Source organism: Carcharodon carcharias, chromosome 7 (assembly GCF_017639515.1).
Source record: "Carcharodon carcharias isolate sCarCar2 chromosome 7, sCarCar2.pri, whole genome shotgun sequence".
In the NCBI taxonomy this organism is placed as follows: Eukaryota; Metazoa; Chordata; class Chondrichthyes; order Lamniformes; family Lamnidae; genus Carcharodon; species Carcharodon carcharias.
In genome coordinates, this window is record NC_054473.1 from 36,000,718 (window position 1) to 36,027,401 (window position 26,684).

General features: G+C 41.5%; 1 protein-coding gene across 1 annotated transcript in view; it reads right to left on the bottom strand.

Moving 5' to 3' along the window:
• The window catches only part of LOC121279919 (transketolase-like), a 45,747-nt gene extending 19,524 nt beyond the window's left edge, over positions 1 to 26,223 (bottom strand). The window contains exons 1-7 of the mRNA XM_041191483.1: positions 25,958 to 26,223; positions 21,883 to 22,000; positions 16,568 to 16,681; positions 16,080 to 16,177; positions 8,900 to 9,091; positions 3,941 to 4,068; positions 1,221 to 1,414 (exon numbers count right to left, since the gene is read on the bottom strand). Of these exons, the coding sequence (XP_041047417.1) occupies positions 1,221 to 1,414; positions 3,941 to 4,068; positions 8,900 to 9,091; positions 16,080 to 16,177; positions 16,568 to 16,681; positions 21,883 to 22,000; positions 25,958 to 26,064 (951 nt within the window). The 5' untranslated portion in view covers positions 26,065 to 26,223. The remainder of the gene's footprint in view (positions 1 to 1,220; positions 1,415 to 3,940; positions 4,069 to 8,899; positions 9,092 to 16,079; positions 16,178 to 16,567; positions 16,682 to 21,882; positions 22,001 to 25,957) is intronic.
• Positions 26,224 to 26,684: the final 461 nt, after the last annotated feature.

Below are 26,684 nucleotides of genomic sequence, written 5' to 3' on the forward strand. Positions count from 1 at the left end.
GGTGCTGATGGTAAAATGCTGATAATTACTAGACTTAACTTTCTGTGGTGAGTTTAATGGGCAATTAAAATGCAACTGCATGAAAATCACAAGGAGATTAAGCGCGATATGCCATTTTCAGAAAGCTAATGAGAGAACAGCGGGTTCTCTCTTCGAGTTGTTGGCTGATTTGTACATTAATAACACTGCATTTCACACACAATTATTTTCTCAGCAAAACCTGCCCAACATTTTTTGACCCTTGTTCCTGGTTCTATCACTGACTAAATTAGTCATGAAACAAACATGAGCCATTTGAAAACAACAGAGCAGGAATTTTGAAAACATAAAAGAAAACACAATTGTTAAGAATCATAGAATGATGCAGCATAGAAGGAGGCCCTTCGGCCTACCGTGCCTGTGCTGGGTCTTTGAAAAACTATCCAATTAGCCACCATCGCCTGTTTATTGTCCAGAGCCCAGCAATTATTTCCCTTCCAAGTGTTTATTCAATTCTGTTTTGATAGTTATTGCTGAATCTGCTTCCACTACCAAAAACGTTTAAGTAAACTTAAGGGGTCACACCTTACTCTACCACCTGAATTGCAGTAAAGTTGGACTGTGCTGCCTATGATCCATTAACACAGACCTCAACCCAAATTGGGAGGGCCAGGTCACTTCCATAATTGGAGGAAGCAGGCCATAACTATATGTGGACATCAAACGCACCCATAGAAACCTGCAGAGAAACTGAACCACTCCAATAGTGGGCCGCTAAGGGTCATAAAGGGTTGAAGATATAGGCAAGGAATTTTTCTTCTACTCCCAAAGGAACAAACTGCATTTTTGTTATAAGGTAATTGATCCCTTCTATGATACATTTCTCCAGGGTTGTCTTGGGGTCTTTACTAGCCCACAGCAGAATTCAGGCCAGGTCTCAGCCAGTATGAGTTCCATGTTATGTGGGAACAGCCCAGGAACTCACATCAATGTGCCTCCCTTCCCAGGGGAAGGTGAGAAGGGGCTTCACCATGATATGAACTATGATCGCTTTGGTTTTGGGATGAAAACCAGCTAGCACAAGTTCTGCCCTCTATTATCACCTCTCCCCAACAAATAATGGGGATTCGGATCACTACACCTCCCACACCGCATGCACTTCAAGCCTATTGCCTGTTCAACTAAGGTCCTTGATCATATATGGCAGCATTTGAGGTCATTATGTTAGTATGATTGTTTACCTTCTCAGCATGCTTATACTTGGGTGGTGCAGAAAGTTGGATGTCTTCAATATTCACAGATGGTGCACTTTCCATTGGCTGCCCTGGGGTAAGCTTCTTGCTCTCAAGGATCCTAGCTTTGATTGCTTGAATAATCTCTTCCATTTTATCTTTTGGAATGGGTTTGCCATGCCAATTTTCTTTATCCTCAACACCTGAAAATATTTGAAATATTGAAGGCTAAAACCACATAGATCCACAAGTCTATAAGAATTAGGGGTTGAAAAATGACTAATCAGCAATCCTGGTCAAAGTGGCCTCTGATCCTCGAACCACACACACAGCATTCACATTACACATTAGAAAATATATCCTAATCAGTAACTCCTGATTTTCAGGAATAATGTGACATTATCAGTCAGAAAATTTGGGAAGATTTTGAATTTTGAAACTCATCCATTTTGCGTCTCACACATTTCCATTACCAAGTTAATGGGGGCAAGGAGTTCTAGCCTGAAGCAGGCAAAAGTTTTACATCATATTTTATCATATTGCAATTACCTCATTTTGACAGTCATGCAGTTTGATGTTACAGAGTCATAAAAAAATTGGCACTCAGGATTGTTAGGGACTGAACTACATACAAAAATCAAATGAAACAGCCAAGTAAGGAGAATCCGGTGAACAATTTTCAACCATTTCTCAGCCGTTTTTCTTGCTTTTTTGTCCTATTGTGATTTTCAGGAGCCTTTGTGGTTACTGCTCAATAGAACCACAGTGGGTTTGCTCCAGAGGAATGGTTTGCCAGGAAAAAATGGAAGATAAATGGAGGGATACCAGGCCAGTGGGGCTACACCAAAGCTGTGTTGTATCCATTCATAAAAATCCAGAAGCTATAGGTACAAGCATACATTTGTCAGCAAAGCAGCAGATGCAATGGGAGTTGCAATTTCTAATAGGCATCATGACAGAGTTAAGCCATATGCTCCAAATAAACCTGCAGCTGAAACTATTCACAGGCTGGGCATTGCAAAGTCTATCCCATTCATAAAGTGGCCATTAAGTTTTAAACAAATGTTGTTTCAGGCTGTCACTAAGTATATCATTAATCAGCTGTCCATAGATAGCATTACATAGAATTTACAACACAGAACTTGGTCATTCAAACTAAATGGACAACTTCCATATTTATGCACCACATGATCTTCGTCCCATTCTACATCATCTAATCCTTTCTCACTCATTTAGCTTTCCCTTAAATACATCTATGTTAGTTACCTGAACTATTCCATGTGGTAATGAGTTCCACATTCTGACTACTTTCTGGGTCAAAAGCTTTCCTTGAATTCTTTGTTGGATTTATTAATGACCATTTTATATTTAAGACTTATTTATTAAACGTTTATAAGTTTAATATAATTCTTCTACTTTTCAATTTCTTTTCTCTGGAAATGAAGATTAGTGCTTTGTTTACATTTTTTGCTTTGTCACCTCCACCGCTGAAGGTAGGTGGAGATAATATTTTTGCTCCAGTTTGTTAGTCCATTTGTAAATATATCTAAAACTAATGGACGGATTTCAACAAAACTTGGTATGCAGATAGGGTATGGCCCAAAAAGAACTGTTTAGTTTTTGGCAAAGATGCGGACACAGATTCTAGAATACTTTTTAAAGGGTCTGTTAACATTGGGAGATAGGGCAATTTGATTTTATGTGTGGGTTCTTTTACTAGAATGTTGCCATTGCTTTAGAATGCTGTGGATTGTCTCAGCTGCTGTGGTGCAATTTGTCACAACTGTCAAAATGTGAGCAGAATTTCCAGAGCAGGTTGTTGGATACAGGTTGGCCTGAAGCCTCCTCAGCGAAATGGAAGCTCTTAATAAAAAATTTTTTATATTTTCAGCGTTGTAGTTCAGAGCATCGAACAGGCAGGGTAAAGCCCCAAGGAAGAGTTACACAATTATAATAATGTTGAATTAAAACAGGTATGTTCTGAGTACCCTCTTCCCCTGTTAATCCATGTTGTTATTTACGAAATAATTTGTGAATCTGTATCCCCAGATCTCTTCGCTCCTCTACTGCAGTAAATACTATTAGTTTCCAGTAAGTATTAGAAATGTCCTTTTTCCTCCTACTAAAATGTACCACTTCACACTTGTCTATATTGAAGCTCCAAGGTGCTTCTGATCACACCCATGTGTCCCTATGTACTGCCTTGTATACCAGTAATTACATGAATAGAAACAGATTTCACTCTCTATTCAATTTTTTTCACAATTAGCACCAGATAATTCAATTGATGCTCATTTCCAAGCAGCAATCATGAACCTTTAATTTTAAGGCAGTCCACAGTCCTCCCAACATATGAAAATCTGTTTTTTCCTGGGCTTAAAAGCCTCTGCACCTGAAAAGACCTCTTTTTACTTGTTACCAGGAGGGATAAATCAATAACTTAATGGACTCATCCCTTCTGAATTTCCTGTCCCTCCAGAATTTTATGAGCCTCAATCTGAGCACTTATTCAAACTTATTCAATTTGAATCGGAGCCTGTGGTAGTATCAGTTAGTGTTCTAGCACAGAGCATAACTAGGCACGTCTACTATTCTAAGTCCTTATCACCACGTAACAAAAATACAGAAAATGTTTTTGTTTGCTTTCCATTAGTATATTCATTAATTGCTCCAAAGCAAACAAAAAGTATAAATACAGTTCCATAAAAAGGGGTATATATTTAGAATACCTTCAATGCCTTTTCCTTTAGTGGTCTTAGCAATAATAACACATGGCTTGTTTTCGACCATGGTGGCCTGCCAAAAGGCTTTGCAGAGTTCATCAACACTGTGCCCATCCACCACTTCAGTAGTCCAGCTGCGCGTAGAGTTGAGAGTTCATCATTAAACCACAAACACCAATTTGAGCAGCAAAATACAACAAACAAACACACAGTAATTTAGTTGGTTGCCTTTTTGTAGTGTACTCAGAACATAAGACACTGAGGAATATTTACAGTATTTGCAGAAGAGGCAAAAGTTCAAAAATCTGACAAAAGAAAATAATTTTGGTGACGAAGTTCCTTGGCTGATTAAAGCCACATGCAACTGTCTTTTAAAGAATACAAACACAAAAATAAATAATTTTCAGTCTTCACAAAATTTGTACTCCTGTTAATGAATCCATCCCCCACCCAGCCACAGTCTCAGGTTAAACCAGAGTGTTCACAACCTCATCATCAGATCTGACTTCAAGGGAAACTTCTGGCCTCATATTTTCTCTGTTACAAAGGGATCACCTACAAAAGTAGATCATCTATGCCCCTTCCTCGGCCCATCTGTTGCTAGAACCCTCATCCATAACTTTGGAATAGTTGAGTCTGGAGGTGAAAGTGTTTTCCCGACAAAATCCCATCCTCCTCCTCACTTCGCCTCACATTGTCTTCAGCCACTTAAGCCCTACTGAATTTCCTCCCAAAGCCCCTCTGCCTCTCCACTCATTATTGTTGTAATGAAGTACAAACCAACAAATCTGGAAAACTGTAACAACAAAAACACTGCATTTATTTGATGTTTGAATTCAGTTCGTTTCTGCTTTGGAATTAGATGAGGTAAAAAGCCAGTAAAACTAACTGGATACATATTTATAGGGTGTAATAAATAAAAACTAGCATCTCTCTCTAAGAATTTTCAAAGTGCTTTAAACCAAATTAAGTAATTTGACTTTTCATCACTAATGCAATGTAGGAAATGTGGGAGCCCTATCTGCATGCAGCAAAATCCAACCAACAAGTGTATGATCAGGTCAGATACTTAAGCGACAAACACTGGCCAGGACATATTGAATACTGCTGTGGAATCTTTCACATCCACCAAGACAGCAGCTGGGGCCTCAGCTTAATGGCTCAAATAGAAGATAGCATACCTTCACAATTACACTGAAGTGTCAGCCTATATTATGCGCTAAGGGAACTAGTACGTGGTTTGAACCTACTCCTTCTGACTCAGAGGCGAGAATGCTACCACAGAGCAAAGATGGATAAGTAACTCCTAAGCTTGTTTTATTTGTGGTAGATTTTAGTCATAAGGTTTTATGGCTTAATAAGTGTGGAGACCAATGACATTTAAATTCAAACTTCCAGTTGATAGCTGAAAGGATGATGTAACAAGATTTCATATTTTAAGACTTTTAGTTTAACAGACTAAAAGCACTGTTGATTAAACACTATTTTCGTAAGCAACTTACACTTTAAACAATAGAATAGGATCTTCCCCATTTACTTTTAAAACAACTGGAAAACCCATTTCACAGGTATATTTTACACTGTCCCTTATGTGATCATTTGGACCCAGTCCAAAGTAATTCTTAGCTCCTGAGGGTTTACTTCTGTTCCTTTCCTTTCCCAGCCTGGTAACTTTTAACCCCAGAACAATCTTTCAAGCTGAAGGTTTTTCCTGGTGATTTCCCTTCAAACACAAGCTAGGTGAATCTTCAAGCTTTGATTCAAATCCTCACGAACTTGGCTTTTCAATCTAAGTATGAACCTACCAATATTCCTGTGTGGTGAACCATAGACTTTCAACCTCTAGCTGTTCTCTCCCTCTCAAATTCTGGCAGATTTACTCGGTCTGAGAGTTTTGGAGATATCTTAGAAACCCTTCCCCTCTGAAAGTCTATTTCCATGACAATGTGAATCACAGGGTCCTTGTATCCAGGTAGAAATTATGATTAGCTATATTTGAGACCCCAACTTCCTTCTACATTGGAAGTAAATGGACAGTTTAAAGCATAACTGCTTACAACCCAACATCTTCCTGGGACTTTGGAGACTAGCTGTCTAACCACTGTAAAAACAGATGCTGCTACCACTGTCTTCAAGAACATCTGATATATTTTTTCCAGAAAACAACCTAGGCCTCCCTTTAATCTGACAGCCAGGTCACCCAGACCTGTTGTCAGGCAGACATCAGAGGAGAAAATGGTGATGTTGCGGTAATGTCACTGGACTAGTAACATCAGATATTGAGAAGTTCCTGAAATAGTCAATGTTCCAACATCAATTCCAGGTGCTTCAGGCTGATGTGGGAACAAAATAGTTATATGACTGAACAACTTAAATTTGAAAAGCAAAACCCAGAATCTTAATAACAGATTTAATAATTTAATTTCAAACAAATGGTTATGCTCCTGACAGGTTAACACATCAGAGACTACAATGTTGATATTTTGCCAACTAGAGTTAGGAGCATGCAGCCCATTAAGCCTGCTCTTCCATTCAAATCAATCATGACTGATCTTATGTCTCAATTCCACTTTCCTGCCTGCTCCAAATATCCCAAATCCCTAAGAAACCAAAAATCTGTCTGCCCCAGCCTTCAACATAGCCAGTGATGGAACATCCACAACACTCCAGGATAACCAATTCCAAAGATTCACAACCCTTTGAATGAAGAAATTTCACATCTCGGTCCTAAAAGATCGTCCCCTTACCCTGAGACAGTGCTCCAGAGTCCCCAGACAGCGGAAACAACCTCTCAGTGTCTACCATGTTAAGCCCCTTCAGAGTCTTGCCTGTTTCAGTGCAATCACTTCTAATTCTTCTAAACTCAAGGGAACATGGACCCTCTTTACTCAGCCTCTCATCATAGTGAAAGGGTGCCAATCAAGTGGGCTGCTTTGTCCTGGATGGTGTCAACCTTCTTGAGTGTTGTGGGAACTGCACTCATTCAGGCAAGTGGAACGTATTTTATCACAATCCTGATCTATGCCTTTGCAGATGGTAGTCAAGCTTTGGGGAGTCAGGAGATGAGTTACTTGTCACAGGATTCCTAGCCTCTCACCTGCTCTTGTAGTCACAGTATTCATATGGCTAGTCCAGTTCAGTTTCTGGTTAATGGGTAACCCACCCCCCAAGATATTAATAGTGGGGGATTCTGTGATGGTAATGCCATTGAATGCCAAGGGGCAATGGTTAGATTCTCTCTCGTTGGAGATGGTCATTGCCTGGCACTTGTGTGGCACAAATGTTACTTACTACTTGTCAGCCCAAGCCTGGATATTATCCAGGTCTTGCTGCATTTGGACATGGGCTGCTTCAGTATCTGAGGTGTCGCGAATGGTGAACAGTGTGCAATCATCAGCGAACATCCCCACTTCTGACCTTATGATGTAAGGAAGGTCATTGATGAAGCAGCTGAAGATGGTTGGGCCTAGGACACTCCCCCGAGGAACTCCTGCAATGATGTCCAGGAACTGAGATGATTGGCCTCCAATAAATACACCATCTTCCTTTGAGCTAGTTGTGACTCCAATTCTGCATTCTGCTATCTATTCTTATGACCAAAGTGAATAACCTCACACTTTCCCAACTTATACTCCATCTGCCATCTTGTTGTCCATTCACTTAACCTGTATGTATCTCTTTATGGCCTCTGCATCCTCCTCACAGTTCACATTTCCACCTAGCATTGTATCACCAGCAAACTTAGATACATTACTCTGTCTCTTCATCTAAGTAAGTAATCTAAGTAATCTAAGTAAATAGCTGAGGCACCAGCACCAATCCTTATGGCACTCCATTAGTCACAGCCTGCCAACTTGAAAATGCCCTATTTATGCCTACTCTTTGCTTTCTGTCTATTAGCCAATCCTCTTCTCGAGCTAATACACTACCCCCAACTCCATGAGCCCTTAGCTTGCCTATTAACATTTTGCGTGGCACCTTATCAAATGCCTTTTAGAAATTCAGATATACTAGATCTACTGGTTCCCCTTTAATGACCTTACTAGTTACATCCTCTAGAAATTTTAATAAATTTGTGAATCACAACTTCCCTTTCGTAAAGCCAGGCTGACTTTGATCATACTCTGATTTTCTAAGTGCATTGCTAAGACTTTGCTTTAAAATAAAGCAACTGATACAGCTATTATAAAGGATCATACACATTCTAAATTACATCAAACAAACTACCTAGCTCAAGCCCCTGCACAGCAAGGGAATTATTAGGGAAAGCATTTATCAATCTATGAAACTGAACATCTGTGTACCTTCATCAAACTTCTTAATTTTAAGTCCAGGCCCTTTATTCAAAGCAATAATAAAATCAGAAAGAAACGTACTGGTGAAAGAGGTAGTTATATATAATAGAAAATGGGAATATGAATGGGCTTTTCCTGCTGATTAATCAGTCTATTATGTCAGTAATACGTTGGCATATGTTAACATACTTGCTACTCATTGGTCAACTGAGCAGAATGGATTGGAATGCGTTTAAGTGAGGTAGCCAAGGTCAAGGCTCACCAGTTCTTCTAAGCAACTCTTTAAAGGTAACTAAGTTCCCTTTGCAGAACAAACTTTGCATGGTGTAACTATACAATCGTCTTACTCAATGTTACTACGCTGACCATGAAAACCTTCAAACAAATTTTAAGATCAGAAATATAGCTCTACCATATCATGTGATTGAACTTGTTCTATTGAACCTCAAGAGGAATCAACTAAAGACAAAGTAACAAAAAGTTGATATTGCTCTGGGTTCTGAATTATGGAACCTACTAGTTTTATTTTTTTTTAATTATTTACTGTGTTATCTCCTCCCTAACCTATAGCCCAGGTTTCTATTCAAGTATCAATCATTGAAAGGTGAAAGATCATTCTATCTGTCCATCATCTGAACTTGTGATTTGAATTTCCATGTTGCAAACTTACCCAAAAGCTTCACAACGTTTGCGGTAGACTTCAACTTTGTGCTGCAGTGGAGCAGGGTCACTTTGACCCAGGCGGTTCACATCAATTATGGCCAATAAATTGTCAAGTCTGTAGTGAGAAGCAAATGCCATTGCCTCCCAGACTGAGCCTTCAGATGATTCTCCATCTCCCAATAGGCAAAATACACGGTAACTAGAGGGAGCGGGGAAAAAAGAATTAATAATTCCACATTAATTTATCTCTGACTCTAGGATTTCTTTTAGCTTTTGAAAAATTGAGATATAATTTTGTGAAAGTCACTACAAGCAGTTAAATAAATCCGAATTCAGGTTTTTGACCATTCACCAATAAATGAAATTAGATAATTAGATCCGAAACATTTACTACACATCAGTTTCTAATATGGTGCAAACAGCACTGATTTATACCATTTAAATAAATATAAACATGAAACTGATAACAAAGTCAAGTTTCCTGATTATTATGCCCAAATGCATAATGATAACTGATTTAGAAACATGACTTTCTCTCAAAAAGTCGAGCATAAGTGCCTATTTCTCGGTATGTGACAAAAATGGTGAACCTAATTTTTCTATGAAAATGTATATAACGACAAGCTAGTTTATTATTTGGCACAGTACACTGGCTGTTGGCGGGGGGGGGGGCGACAGAAAATAACTGTAGAAAGAATCAGTCCAAATGGTACATCCTTCAGAATTGGTAAACAATTTAACTAAATTACTCAATTACCAAATGCAATATCCAAACATCATATAACAAATTTTAAATTAGCCCACTTTCTTTAAACAAACCTATCTAATAACAGAATATAATGCTCAGGTAGGTTGGAAACAATAAGTTTTGTGGAAAACAATCGTTTACTTGATTAAACATTTTCCAGACATGCTTTTCTATTAACTTCGGATTGTAATCCATGACAAATGTTGTACTTAACGCCTTTTTAACATTGATCCATTGTGTTCACTGAGAAGATTTTGCTATAACACTGTGCTATGACTGTTATGAAGTTATTTTGCTTTTTTTAATGTAAAAATGAGTTATATATTTTGTTCTGATGAACTAAATATGTGGTGGCGCTTAGTTAATTCGGCTTTATTGAAATAAAGTGTTAAAATCTGTGCAAACAGCAGTCAAAAGATATTTAACAAAAATACTATGAGTCCTCAAAAGAAAAAAGCTTCTTATACATGGGTACCTACCCTTAGTTAACATGTTGCAAGAAGAAATAGGTTATGTTGCAAGAGAAGAGCTTTAAAAATTAAAAGTATGGGTAGTCACTGTGACTGAGCAGTTTTTTTTCCAAAAAGGAGTTGGATTTCTTGGCAGTTGTTCATGTGCAGTTATTTACTTCCCACCAGTATTTGCTGTGGCAACTTCAGGTCCCCACCTACTATCCAAAGCTAACTTCCAGAAGAATAAAACAGAGAGAATCCTGTATTTATCAACCTGATTTGCTAATATCTACAAAAGACATACACACCCCTGGCTTTATATTAAAATCCAGACTTTTAATTAGTAACATATCAAAATTTTCGCTCGGAGATTAAATGGATAAGTGTATAGAAACAAAGCAAATCCTAAGCAACCTAATTAGGAATATCCTGACACGCCCTGATAACATTAGCAAACTCAATTATCAGGTTGAGCATTCTGCCTATGCCTGGCCACATGCCATCACTTAAGACCTTCCATTTCTTTAACTGCTTTACAACTTTATTACAATTCCCTGCAGAACTGAGCTTGTAGTTACCATGACCTTTATAAAGTAGCACTGCATTGTGGTATGTATTAATTTTTAATGTGAGTAATTTTAACTCAATGTGAGTTATCATTTATTGACTGGTCAGTCTACACATTTTTACTGATTGGGCCTGCATGAGAACAAATGGAACTAATGGTCAGAATCATCCAAGTGGGGGAAAAAAATCGTTTCATCTGCCAGCTGCAATGGTGGGTTTTCGCACTCATTCCCTGCATGTCCCGCCTCATTAATAATGCATCCCCAGGAAACACGCTGGTTGCAGGCGAGCGGGTCTCCATTCATCCACCCCGTCATCACCTCAGGGCTTCAGTAATCTGGGTGCTATATTTAAAGGGCACCCATGCACAGAGATAGCACTCTCTTAAGGAATGTGAAGCCACTGGAGAGTCATGGCTGCCAAAGGGAGGAAACATGCTGCCTCCAAATTTAGTGACCCCTTCCTCAGGCACCTACTGGATGCAGCGGAGGCCCGACGTCAAGTCCTCTACCCCCACTCTGGATGAAGACCAGTAAGCAAGGTCACCAAACCAGAAGCAGTGGCCAGCACGAAAGCCCTGCAAAAAGGACAGCCACCCAGTGCCGAAAGGGGATGAATGATCTCCTGTTCCTCCAGGGTAAGTTGCTCTTCTCATCACTCAACTCTCACACTCAAATTCATCACACATCCACAGAGATCTCATGCATTGCCAGTTCAGGGGACATCACCATTTACTCACTCACATACACCTTCAGCTGTCCTCTGGATCGTGTCTTCACCCCAACCATGGCACCTCTCACACACCAGGAATTCTTCTGGCCTGGCAGGTGGCATGCTTACACTCTCTCTCCATCTGTATTCATGTAGGAGAAGCTGGCACACAGCAGAAGTGTGGGGTCGCAAACTGATGGACGAATGCATGACATCATGGTCCTCACAGATTGAGAACAGAGTCACCCAGCTGGTCCATGATGATGTGGACTGTTCCTGTTCAGACAGTGAGGTCAGCGGTGCTCAACCAAGTAAGGATCCGGCAGTGCAACATCCATCAGATAACCATGCTGTGAGTTCCCTTGTTCTGCAGTCCCCTGCCATGCACTGATTATCTCTCCTTGCTTTCACAGGCACATCTGGGGGTCCATGAGCCAGGTCCTCGACTCAAGCCCCGAAGGCACCTCGAAGAAGAATCTGATGACACCCTAACCGAAGGCCCATCATGGTATTCACCCACACCCTTCACCAGCACAAAGACACACACTTCGGTAGGACCTAGTACTAGAGAAGCCTCAGGATCACAATCTAGTGAGCATATCGCACTCTCTGATCCATAGCAGGCAGAGACAGAAACTTCCCAGGTTTACAGCACTCAGAGGACTGCTGGAGGCCAGAAATTTGCTGAGCCAAGTCAGGTGACGAGCCTCTGGACTTGGTGATATCAGTTGCTGGAGCTACAAAGGACTCGTTATACCGTCGCTTTGCTGCACTCTGAGGTGGCCGCACAGGTGGCATTAGCCACGTTCTCTCTGGGTAGCCCTTGTCCCCAAGGAACCAACCTTGTAGCCTCTCTGGGCCTAGGAAGGTGTCAGGGATTGGAGGCCTGCTAAGGATGTAGGAGTTGTGGATGCTCCCTGGGAATCATGCGCAAACCATAGGATGCATTTGTGGTGGTCGCACACCAGCTGAACATTCAGCAAGTGGAAACCCTTGCAGTTGACATAGTTGACTGCTGGCTGCCACAGAGACCCAAGCGCCATGCAAGTGCAGTCGACTTCACCCTGCACCTGTGGAATACCCGAGATCTGCACAAATCCCAGCGCTCTTGCATCCTGGCTTTCCTGATCCCGGGTGAAATGCACAAAGTTCTATGCCTTCGCGAAGATGTCATCTGTGGCTTCCTGGATCCACTTGTGCATGCAAGCTTGCGAGACCCTGCACAGGCCACCTGTGGGGCCCTGGATGGAACCAATGGCATAAAAATTGAGCGCCACAGTCACTTTCCAGCCACTGGCAGAGGATGCCCTCTATGTCCCCGTGGTGCTAAATCCTGCAGCAGGTGACATATGTGACTGGCCAGTTCCATGGACGTGCGCAGTCTTCAGCAACACTGGTTCTCAGTGATCTGAGAACGTCAAGCGCTGTCTACAGACCCTGGGTCTAGTGAAGCGCCTACGAGCAATGGCTTGCTGTGGATCTTCAACTGAATGCACAGCAGGCCCTGTCGTCCCGGCATCTTGAGGGAGGTGCTCCTCCCTTTTCTGAGCCAGGTGCCTCCACTGCTCTCTTCTTTTTCTTCGCTGCTTCCTGTAAACCATGAGGCATGCACCTAAAATCACCAGGCTCCATGATCCTGATGTTCCTCTCCTGCAGCATCAAAGAGAGTGGCACGCTGGTTAGCATAGGTGTCCCAAGAACCTCTCTTGGTTAAGTCTGATTGCCCCTTCACACATGCAGAAGTGTGCTGGCCACCACTTGGATGGCCAGTGTGTAGTGCACTCATTGATTACCCGAAACCCCAACCACCTCCATCCCACTCAACTTGACCAATTGGCGGCAGCTTCGGCCGTACAGAGTAGTCTGTGCAGAAAATGTCAAGTCTCAAGTCAGATTCATGAAATTTAGAGACTCTGTTAATCCCAATTTTGAAAGAAAAAGACTTGGAAACTTTGTTGTCACAGGTTTGCATCCCTGGTCAGCCACCTGGGAGCATCACTCAAAGGCCCATCCTCAAAGCTTTTAAAAGCATTAACAAATTGTAATTTAATATTTCCAGATACACAACTTACTCACAAAAATTATGAACATTGGTGGTGCTGAGATTGTTGAAAGAGGGCTTTTAATTTTCACTGGGTTACAACCTCTACAGTAAATCTTTCACATGTATTTTAATCTTACCTTGGAAAATGGGCCTGAAACTCAAGGGTATGTTATAAATTAATATGAAAAACTCAAGGGATATGAAATCTAACTGCAAAACCTTTTATAGATATATTAAAGGGAAAAAGAGTGGTAAAGAGGAATGTGGGCCAATTAATGATAGATACAGGTGAGAATATAGTGGATACAAAGGAAATGGCAGCTTGTTAGCTGTAAGCTTTATATCAGCTTTTACAGGGAGATAGAGAACAAAATGCTAGCAGAAAAAGTCAGTGATGAATTTAGTGAATTTAATACAAGCTTAAAAATTAAAATAAGGAAAATAATGGGGCTTAAATAGGCAAATCTACACATCTAAAACAAAAGCAAAGTACTGAAATATAAACAAAAATTGCTGGAAAACTCAGGTCTGGCAGCATCTGTGGAGAGAGAAACAGAGTTAATGTTTTGAGTTCAATATGACTCTTCAGAACTGAATGAAGGTAGAAATGTCATGGGTTTTATACTGTTGAAAGGTGGGGAGAGGTGGTCAGGTTTTTTTTATTCATTCAAGGGATGTGGGCCAGCATTTATTGCCCATCCCTGATTGCATGGTGGTGAGCTGCCTTCTTGAACCACTGCAGTCCATGTGGTGTAGGGAGTTCCAGGATTTTGACCCAGCAGAGAAGGAACAGCAAAATATTTCCAAGTCAAGATGGTGAGTGGCTTGGTGGGGAACTTCCAGATGGTGGTGTTCCCACGTATCTACTGATCTTGTCCTTCTAGATGGTAGTGGTCATGGTTTTGGAAGATGCTAAGCAGCCTTTCTGCAGTGCATCTTGAATATGGTACACACTGCTGCTACTATACTTTGTGGGTGGAGGGAGTGAATGTTTGTGGAAGGGGTGTCAATAAAGTGGGTTTGTCCTGGACTGTGTCAAGCTTCTAGAGTGTTGTGGGAGCTGCACTCATCCAGGCGAGCGTTCCATCACACTCCTGACTTGTGCCTTGTAGATTATGGACAGGCTTTGGGGTGTCAGGAGGTGAGTTACTCACTTCCTAGTTTCTGACCTGCTCTTGTAGCCACAGCATTTATATGGCTAGTCCAGTTCAGTTTCTGGTCATGGTAACCCCCCAAGATGTTGATAGTGGGGGATTCAGCGATGGTAATGCCATTGAACGTCAAAGGGCGATCGTTAGATTCTCTCTTGTTGGAGATGGTCATTGCCTGGCACTTGTGTGGCATGAATGTTATTTGCCACTTGTCAGCCCATGCCTGGATATTGTCCAGGTCTTGCTGCATTTGGACATGGACTGCTTCAGTATCTGAGGAGTCATGAATGGTGCTGAACATCAGCGAATATCCCCACTTCTGACCTTAGATGGAAGGAAGGTCATTGATGAAACAGCTGAGATGGTTGGGCCTAGGATGCTATCCTGAGGAACTCCTGCAGTGATATCCTGGAGCTGAGATGACTAACCACCAACAGCCACAACCATCCTCCTTTGTGCTGGGTATGACTCCAACCAGCAGAGCGCTTTCCTCCTGCTACCCATTGACTCTAGTTTTGCTGGGGCTCCTTGAGGTCACACTCGGTCAAATGCGACCTTGATGTCAAGAAGCAGAAGGGAAGGTCAGGGGTAGGTTAAAGGGTGGGGGAGATTGGATTGTCATGGAACAAAAGGCAAACAGGGTAGGAATGGTAGTGGTGGAAGCATTGGTCCAGAGTAGGTGTTAATAGTCTTCAGTTTGCATTCAGACAGCACTGACCTTTGTTCTACGATGAGACCAAACGCAGACTGGGTGACTGCTTTGCAGAACGCCTCCATTCAGTCTGTAAGCATGGCCCCAACTTTCCGGTCACTTTCCATTTTAGTTCACCATGTTGCTCTCATGCTCACATTTCTGTCCTCAGCCTACAGCAATGTTCCAGCAAAGCCCAACATAAGCTTGAGGAACAGCACCTCATCTTCCCATTAGGCACTTTGCCACCTTCTGGACTCGACATTGAGTTCAACAACATCAGGCCATGAACTCTGACCCCTATTTTGCATTTTTTCCCTCCAGTGCCACTCTATCTTGTTCTCATGTTTTGCTTTCAGACAGCACTTACATTTGTTCTGCTGTTAACACATTCTGCTATTTTGCTTTCAGACTACATTGACCTTTATTCGACTATTAACCATAAAAAAGCACAAGTTAAAGGTTTTTTATTATTCATTCATGGGATGTGAAGTTCGCTATTGCCCATCCCTAACTACCCTTGAGTAGGTACATCCACAGTACTGTTAGGGAAGGAGATCAAGGATGTAGACCCAGCAAAAACAAAGGAGCAGAATATAGTTCCAAGCCAGGATGGTGTGACTTAAGAGGGGAATTTGCAGGTGGTTCCCATATGTCTGCTGCCCTTTTTCTTCCGGGTGTAAGGGTTGTGGGTTTGGAAGATGCTGTCAAGATTGAAGACTGAAGATTTCAACATTGTAACATATTTCATTTAAAAATTAAAATAAAAAACAAACAGTAGGTAATGGCTAGTTTTTGAGAGCTAATGATATAAAATGGTCACCTGGCTTTATCAAAGTATTTCCCGGTATAAGCCATTCCAGCAGCGGCTCCCAGACCCTGCCCCAAGGATCCAGTAGCAACATCAACAAAAGCTAGTTTCTGAAAAGACATGAGAGGCAAACTGTGACTTGGAGACAAATACCAGAGAAAGCAACACCCAGGTAAACAGCAAAGCCAAAGAGATGTAAATGTTTATCTTCCCCCAAACCCCAATCCCCCAAACCCACCCCCACCCCCGCTTGAAGTATCTAAAGGTCTGCAGCCCCTCTCACTTTTTCTTCAGCTTCTTGTTTTCTAAAAGCAGGTTGTAACAGGAATGAGATTATGCCTCCTCCATAACAGCATTTGAAGAGCCTGGGGAAGTTAATTGGCAACACTCTCTACTCCCATTTCCCAAAATAATGCAGAAAGAATGCAATTCAGTTATTTAGATTTTCTCTGCTTTTCAGAAATCTTCCAAAAGTAAATAAATATTTTCTTGAGACTCACCGGAACAGGGTGCCCTTCAAGAATGGAACCCTTTTTCCTCAATGTTAGTAACTGACCTACATTCAGGTAACCAACCTCTGCCCAGGCAGCATACAGAATTGGAGCTGCATGACCCTGAAACCAAGAAAATAGAATTCTGAAACGCATCCTTAAATATGCATCTTGCACTTCATAAAGTAACTCTGTCATAGATAAGATGATCAGTTGTTTCTTTTTGCCCAACTCTGCAATAATGCTGAAATCAAAAAGAAAAACAAAACGTGAACACAAATTTCTGAATGCTCGTTCCACCACCAGACTTCTAGTTGGCATCTGTACCAGGCTTGCTCGGTCTCCAAACCCAGTCAAAAGGGTTCTTTGCTTAAAAGGGATTGGCTGCTCCCACTATTTTCAGCACTCCATGGACCTACAGCCTGTTGCGGGAGAGAGAGTATGCCAGAAACGTCAGGACAGCACTCTGTCACTCCATCAAGGAAGGAGCTTTTCGACCTGAAGATGGAGATTATTTAAAAATAGATGATCCATTTATAGTAGCAATTTTTCTAAATATAACTGATTGCTGTGTGTTTAATCACCATTAAGAGACTGGTATTAGGGGCCCATTTATGTCAGGGTACAATCTGGCACCCTGGAACAGAATTAACTGAAGTTAATCAGAACACAATGGAGCTCCAACTCCATTGTGTGGGGGCCAATGGAGGAGCAGCTGGTAAGTGACATTGTCCCGCTTACTCTTCTGACATTAACATGATGAGAAGGCATAAAATGTACCCACCACACTTCATCATGTGAAAAAGGGTGAATACCACACGAACTGGCCCCATTCCAAATTCCAGCTTCTTTCCTGGCTTGTACTGTATCAACATCAAGAAATTTTGGGTCCATGGGCTTTTTAAAGTTATGGTATAACTATTCCAAGAGTGTAAGGGTAAAGAGAAATTGATAAAGTAATGGTTAGGCTGCAGTTAGTATACATCGTACAGCCACATGCAGTACATATACATGGCACATTCCAGTCAACAGATCAGCCTAGATTCATCATGGTGACGATAGGGAAAATAAACTACTGTTATCAGAAGAGACTAGATTTATGATGACTATTTTCACTCAAGACGAGTAAGGCGAGATTTTATAGACACCTTTTAAAATTGTGCAAAGTTTCTGATAGGTAGATTGGGGGAAAATTTATTCTGGTTGGGAAGTCAGTGACAAAACATGATCAACTTAAAAATTATAAGAAAGTGAAGAGAGTGGTTAGGAGAAATTTCATTACAATGCAATTTCTTAAAGCATGGAATGCTTTGCCAGAGGCAGAGACCAATATACAATAACAGATGCACAGATAATCATTTGAAACAAAGGAAGGTGCAAGGATACTGGGGAGAGGACAGTGGTATTAGTTTTGTTTTAGGAAAGCTCTAGCAAAGAGCCAGTGACACAGGCATGATTAGCTAAATGGTCTTCCTTTTCTTTAGATGTGAATGTTATAGTAACTAGAACTAAGAATTTTATAGCCCTTTTTTGTTAACAGAAACTTACTCTTGTTAGGGGCCTACAGGTCCTGAACACCCAGCTTCTTTAGCTCTAATTAGCACTAAATGCACTGTTCTTAGCACAAATGGAGCTTCCTGTCCTTTATTCACTTCAAGCTAATTATCTTACATACCAGTCTTAATATAGGACTGCTTACTTGTTGATACCAGCAGCAATATTAACTAAAGGTTTTTTTCAGCTTTATTACGTAGTATCAACCAGCCAAGGAAAAGCCACAAGGAAGAGCTATGTGATTGTAATAACGTTGAGTGAACACAGCATGCACGCACTGAGTGTCCTCTTCCCTTATTCTTTCTGGATCCAATTTTAAAAACATGTTAAAGATGACAACTTAATAAGTAAGCATGACTAATTATTTTTATTTATTAGAAGATCAGAAGATTTATGAGCTATTGGTTGTACTTGCAAATGTTTCAACTAAACAAACAAGTATGTAGCAGACCTTCCCCTCTCTGATCTGACCGTTCTGTACTCAGCAAAGGATTCAGTTTCATACCCTTACGCCCTCACCTCAATGAATTCCAGGCTCAGCACGATGCTGAACTCTTCTTCCACCGCCTTTGCCTCCATGCTCACTTTGGGCATGAGTCCTCCCCCTGTTCAACGGATCCTTTCACCTGCCTCCAGTATTTTCCCTCCAACTGGACCCTACTGTCTGGCCTCTTACCTGCTATTGATCTTTGCACTGAGAACTGTCAGCGTGACATCAGCTTTCTCTGCTCCCCTCACTCACTCCAACCTGTCTCCTTCTGAACTTGCTGCACTCTATTCTCTCAGGTCCAACCCTGACTTTGTTATCAAACCTGGCGACAAGGGTGGTGCTGCTGTCTGGCATACTGACCTCTGCCTTGCAGAGGCTGAGTGCCAACTGTCAGACACTTCTTCAGTTCTGTTGAAGGGTCATGAGGACTCGAAACGTCAACTGTGCTCTTCTCCCTTGATGTTGCCAGACCTGCTGAATTTTTCCAGGTATTTCTGCTTCTGTTTTTGTTTTGGATTTCCAGCCTCCGCAGTTTTTTGTGTATATATATATATATATATATATATATATATATATATTTGACACTTCTTCCTACTTCCCCTGGACTATGACCCCAACACCGAACATCTAGCCATTGTTTCCAGAACTGTCACTGGCCTCATCTCTGGAGATCTCTCCATAGCTTCCAACCTCAGTTTCCCAACCCCAGTCCACTTCTAGATCCTTCCCAAAATCCACAAACAGGACTGTCCCAGTAGGCCCACCATGTCAGCCTGTTCCTGCCCCACAGAACTCATTTCTTCCTATCTGGACTCCATTCTCGCTGATTGTCCAGTCTCTTCCCACCTACATCCACGATTCCTCTGATGCCCTACATTGTATCAAGAATTTCCAGTTCCCTGGCCCTAACTGCCTCCTCTTCACCAAGGACGTCCAATCCCTCTACACCTCCATCCCCCACCAGGATGGTCTGAGGGCTCTTCGCTTCTTCCTTGAAGAGGCCAGAACAATCCGCATCCACCACCACTCTTCTCAGTCTGGCTGAGCTTGTTCTCTCACTGAACAATTTCTCCTTTAACTTGTCTCACTTCCTCCTAATAAAAGATGTGGCAATGGGTACCCACATCAGCCCCAATTATGCCTGTCTCTTTATGAGATATGCGGAACATTGCTTGTGCCAGTTCTACTCAGGCCTCCTCCCACAACTCTTTTCTTGGTACATCGATAACTATATCGGTGCTGTTTCATGCTGTCTGGGCCTGGAAAAATTTACCAATTTTGCTTCCAATTTCCACCCCTCTCTCACCTTCACATATTCCATCTCTGACACTTCCCTTCCTCGACCCCTGTGTCTCCATTTCTGGGGATAGGCTGTCCTCCAACATTCATTACAAGCCCACCGACTCCCACAGCTACCTTGACTACAGCTTCTCACATGCTGCTTCCTGCAAGGACTCCACCCCTTTCTCTCAATTTCTTCACCTCCATCGTGTCTGTTCTGATGATGCCACTTTCCGAAATGGCATGTCTGGCATGTCTTCCTTAACCGAAGTTTCCAACTGAAGTGTTTGACCAGGCCCTCAACCATGTCCGATCCATCTCCCGCACCTCTGACCTCAGCCCTTCCCCTCCCTCCCAGAACCATGATAGGGTTCTCTTTGTCCTCACTTTTCACCCCACCAGCCTCCGCATTCAAAAGATCATCCTCCGTCATTTCCGCCAACTCCAGCATGATGCCACCACCAAACACATCTTCTCTTCACCCCCACTGTCGGCACTCTGTAGGGACCGTTCCCTCAGTGACACCCTGGTTCACTCCTCCATCACCCCCAACACCTCATCTCCTTTCCACGGCACCTTCCCATGCAATCACAGAAGGTGCAACACCTGCCCCTTAACCTCCTCCCTCCTCACCATCCAAGGGCCCAAATATTCCTTTCAGGTGAAGCAGTGCTTCACTTGCACCTCCTTCAAATTTGGTCTACTGCATGTGCTGTTCCCAATGCGGTCTCCTCCATACTGGGGAGACCAAAGCAGACCGGGTGAGCGCTTTGGGGAATACCTTCGGTCTGTTCACAAGCATGACCCAGACCTTCCTGTCATTTGCCATTTCAACAGGCCATCCTGCTCTCATGTCCGTCCTTGGCCTGCTGCAATGTTCCAGTGAAGCCTAACGCAAACTGGCAGAACAACACCTCATCTTCCAGGCACTTTACAGCCTTCCAGTTTTAATATCGAGTTCAACATCTTCAGACCATGAACTCTCTCCTCTATCTTCATACCTTTTTAATTTTTTTTAACTTATTTTTATTCCTTATTTTATCCTTTTTCCCCAACCTTCCCCCTTCCTCCCCCCACCAAAAGGGCCACCTGTCACTTGTTCTATGTTGCCCTTTCAGAATGCTGGCCCTTGTTCTGCTATTAACACATTCTGCTTTCTTACCTTTATGCCACTATCAGCACCTTCTTTAGTCTTCGCCATTCCCTTTGTCTCATGTCCATGATATCTTTATCAATCTCTCTTTAGGCCCCACCTATAGGTGACTTTCTATCCTGCTTTACCTACTCCATCCCCCTCTTTATACAGTATAAATGCCATCACATTTCTGCTTCTCTTTAGCTCTGAAGAAGTCATACGGACTCGAAACATTAACTCTGTTTCTCTCTCCAGAGAAGCTGTCGGACCTACTGAATTTTTCCAGCATTTTCTGTTTTTATTTTAGATTTACAGCATCCGCAGTATTTTGCTTTTATTTAAGTAGGTAGCAACAATGCTCTAATCCCCTTCCAGTTGACAAGTAATTTCATATGCAATATATCTCTGGAAAGATATAAATGAAAGTTATTTTGTACTTCAGATTAAATTGGTTTTGAAAATCAGCACAAAGAGTTGTATAATCTCTATAATTTAAACCATATTGAATGTGTGACAGAAGGCAGGTCATTACATATATGCCTCTCATTCAAAATCTTAGTTACATTATTTTTTCAACAATAAAATCTCACATTATTACATCTTCCCCATCCTTATAATTACTATACCAAAGCCTATATAATAATCTGCTAAGCTTTAGTTCCATGGTTCACTACAAAGATTACAACATTTTATTTGAATTACTGCTTTCTTACTGAATACTTGCGGTAGTTAAAATGTAATGGGTCTTCCTGACCCACCAAATTGATAACTCAAGTATAGAGCAAGTGTTATGGTTATTTTCATACAAGACATGATGGCAAAATGTATGCATACATTTATAATGTTTACAGCGGCAGTTCTTACCTTCGAGAGTACAAAGCGGTCATTGTTAGGGTTCTTAGGGTCGTGTGGTTTGAACTTCATGACATGGAAGAACAGCACAGATATAATCTCGGCTGCACTACAGCATGATGTAGGATGTCTGTAAATCAAACAGCATGCTGACACTTCACACAGTTCATGCTCTGGTATCAACAATTCAACTTTGCAGCATTTCCTTTCAGAGTAGGCAATTACTTTAGATCTGTTTAATCTCAATCCAATATTCTAGCAAAAATGTTATTCCAGAAATTTGTATGAAAAAACACAGTCGGTTTTGAGATCTGCATTACTGGAATAAATTTAAAACTGCGCAGTATCCATTTTTGTGTACAACTTTTAGCAACAAGAAAAATTTGGGAATATGTAGAACAACTATTAGTTCAACAGTCAGATTAGTTCTTAAATAATTACGAACTGAAAGCACACTTTTTTGAATAGCAGACTTATTTGCAAAAATAATTCAGAAGCTCTTTCCTAGAGTGGGAAATACATTAAAAAATATATAAGTTTCATTTTGTGTCATTTTTATATTTCAAGTATAAAGGCAAATTGAAAAAGGTACATGGTGTAATTTTAGCTACACAAACTAAACAAAACAATAATTTGAATTACTTTATGCCACAGGTTCCAGTATTCCTATTGGTTGATTATCTTTGCTAAGTAAAATTCAAACTTGTTTACAAATATACATTATCTTGGTTAATGTTTATGGTGTCAGATTTTCACTTGCTGGTATCTTAAAAGGAAATGCCAGCTACCCACAAAAATATGTTATTAACAGATGAATAATATTTTAAATTTGTTAAATAAACAGAAGCATTCATTTGCTTATGGAACATAAATTTGTACATCACTTCACCAGATTAATAAGTTGGAAAAGCAATGCATACCACATTTGTTTTTAGTAAATATTTTTCATGCAGGTTAGAGCACATTGCATTTTGTTGAAATCCTTAGTTCCATCAGACACAATCTCAAACGGAACTTGAGTACTTAGACATATCGCATGTTAAATATTAATGTTTTACATGCTCCAATCTTGAGCAATCATTTCATGCTATACTTAACCATGTATCCATCAAATTCTGTGTCTTTTTAATGTGACCTAAACCTGGAACAGTACATAGGTATTAAGAACAAAAGTAAAATACTGCATTTTTTTCACAAAAGTCATTGATGGGGTGTGGACCTCATTGGCAAGACCATAATTTATTACCTATCCTAAATGACCTACAGAACATGGTGGTCAGTACTCTTTGTTATAACTTCGGGGCTTGCTAGGCCATCTCAGAGGACATTTACGAGTCGAGGACATGGCTGTGGATCTCGAGTCACATATAGGCCAGGCACAGACACCAGGTTTCTCACCCTAAAACACACTGGTGAACCAGGTGTTTTTTTAACAAGACAGTGTTTCCATGGTCACCATTACTGGTACTTAGCCTTTTATGCCAGACTTATTTAATTGAATTTAAACTCCCCAGATGCCATGGTGGGATCTAAACTCATGTCTCCAGATCATTAGTCTAGGCTTCTATTGCTACTCCATAACATAGCCACCATGCTAATGTACCTATATTTATGCAAGCATGAAAATATGGATGACCAATTATTTCTCTGACACTCTCCTTTCTGGATTAGAGGCAGTTAAGATCCATTCCACACAGATTCTGAAGCATTACCTTAATTTTCCATGGTAAAAAGGTGCTCAGTTTGCTCCAATTAGCAAATATGCTACTTTATGAGCAACAGACACAAGCTCTTTGAACAATTTCTTTATTTCACAACATTTATGTTTCAATCAACCTTCAAAATATTTTTCTTCTAATAATCAATCCTCTTTAAGGAATTAAGTACATCAAATTGTGCTTTTGTGCCTCCTTGGTTTTGGGGGAGGCAACATACAAAAGTGAAATTGTGCTCCCCCAATGACTCAAATAGAGACAATATAAACGCAATATACATTAGACTGTCCCAGACCTGATGTCTACTCAGTGCTGAGTTAGCTGATCTCAACTGGGACAGCAATTCAGGTTCTACCATTGGCCTCAACACCTGAGACTATGTACAGAAACATGGCAGCCACAGTTGCTGATTCTGATCATTATCCTGGAACCACTACTTGAAAAGTTGGGAAAGAATAAGATTGAGGGCTGTGATGTCCCATTTTTCAAATTGTTCACTGTCGAGACTTATATTGCAAGCAGTGATACTGGGGATCTGCCTGCGTCCATGGAATTATTTTCCACGTAGAGACAGGGCCTTTAAGAGTAGAAACGAGAAAAAGCTGCAAAATGAAATAGGGTTACAAATTGTGAGATCTTCATTTTACAATAGTAACAATTGTGCATAAACTAATTCTTTGTACTATAATTGCAAACAGTAGGAAAAGAAGTTTTACAACCCGATGCAATTGGAAATTAATTCTCCAAATTTATAGAATACCATTTTGTAGTACTCCAATGTTACATTTGGTGCTTTCAGTTCTACTTTGCTTCAGTCTCACTTGCCTTTTCACTATGGCTCTTTATTTAGGGGTAGTCCAAAAAGACCAAATAGGAATTGTTCAAAGCTCAATCTATTCTTGAAAGCCTGAGCTTCTTATCCTTCACCAGCTTCCACATCTTTATTGAAGGCATTAATTTCTTGTCAGTATGGATATATAAATACTAGAGCTTTTCTTAAATAGCCTTTCCTTGCCCATGCACGCTGGCAACTATTCAACTAAAGGAGCATCACAACTGAGGCCTTTCCTGTTTTCACCTAACATTGACAACATGCATTAATCACCAAGTAGTCAAGAATGGTACCTGTCTTACATGTCCCTGACCATTGGCACTGAACAAACTGTAGTGCCCCCAACTATAATCAATTGAACACAGATTGAGGATCTACTTTATCCGTATAGCTCAGAGTTTAATAAATTATTCACTGAAGAACATTACTTACCCTGGGGTAAACTTGAAACTGTTCAAGTCATGCAATTGCTGTCTTGGCATAACCTTACATTACTTACATACCTGTCTTATATTTGGTAGCCCTGCACCAAAAATTGATTGTAAGGAAGCGCCATGCTTCAAATAACACAGGAATCACAAAATAGGCGAACACGGTAAATCGTGTTTATCGTTTCAATGACAGAGGAAGAACAGGTTTTCGCATCAGCTTCCGTCAAGATGATCAAGTAATACTCAGGTGAGATTGGCCAAGAATTGGCGCACAATAAGCAACCTAGCTTCGTAGCCAGGAAGCACAGGGAACCAAATCAACTAAGCAGAACTATGAAAAATAAGTGCTTGCCACCTGAGCTTAAATCTTTGAATATTTAAAAATTCCACGTTTATTGACTTGTTGAAACATAAGCACCAATCAAACTCCTTAAACCCGTCTGTGTTTTTTGAGGCGTCTCTCATAGATCATAACCAGAGCCACAACTTTTCAAACCGAGTGCATACACAGAAAAATGTTTATAGATAACAAATTACAGGTGCAAGTTAATTTTCTTTTTCTGTTGACGACTGCGGCTGGATAGGGCTCTGTAGCTTTATTGGTCCCCAGATTCTTGGGAGTTGGAGACGGAGGGGGCGTGAAAGAATAAAAATGAATAGAGAGGGTTAGGAACAGCCGAGCTGAACATGTTCTCCTCTCCCCGGCCGCCATCACAGCGAGAAGCCACGTCCCGGCTCCGGGGCCCCACAACACAGCCAACAACCACCATTTATTTCATCGTTATCATTTATAATAAATCTTGATGAGACTGTTCTCGCTTCACTCCCTGCCCCTGTCGGTTTGGGTGGTTTATTTTTTTTTTAAACTTCACACATACGGTGACGGTTAAGATTTAAATCGCAGGTCAGCTTCCCGCCCCGTTTCAGGCCGCCGGTAGTGGAGGAGGAGGAGGAGGAGGAGGAGGGGAGGGAGAAGGGGGATGGGGAGGGGGAGGGAGAAGGGGGATGGGGAGGGGGAGGGGGAGGGGGAGGGGGCGGTAAAAACATCCCATTCGAGGCCGCCATCCGGCACCCTTGGGCTTTCAATCATCCGCCGGCTGGACACCTACCCCGATCCGGCCTCGGTCGTGGCAGTTATGGAGTGAATCCTCAGAGTGTTGGCCATGTCCTTCAGGGCCTGCAGGGTATTAGCGTCCGGTCTGTGGTAACACGCCATGACCGGGCTGCTGGGTTTGGTGAGCGATAAATGAAAAGAGAAAAAGAGAGAGAGAGAGACAGTGAGCCCCGGGACGCTGGTGGTGCTCTTCTCCTGGGTGAGCAGAGCAGTCAACAATACAACTTCCTCCCTCCCCACTGCCGTCCGCTGACACCTAGTGCGAGGAGGGGCGCGGATCAGCCAAGCCGCCTCCTATTGGCTTGCACCGACAAACTACCAAAGTGCCGCCTCACTGCACACACACAACACATTGTAAACCATAACAAAAACTAAATTACCTGGAAAAACTCAGCAGGTCTGGCAGCATCGGCGAAGAAAAGAGTTGACGTTTCGAGTCCTCATGACCCTTCGACAGAACTAAGTAGAAATAGGAAAGGGGTGAAATATAAGCTGTTTAAATACATTGTAAACCATACCACACTGCACAAATACCTGTGTGCTAAAGTTAACAATATTCTCTTATCCTTCATGATCCTAGAACATTAACTAATATTTGCACTCTGTCACTTAACTATGCCATAATAGTTCGAACCAGGCATTTGAACATTACTATTGCTACTAAACAGGAAGAAAGACTTGGAGAACGATAGTACATTTGAAGGCGGAGGAAATTCTTGGGG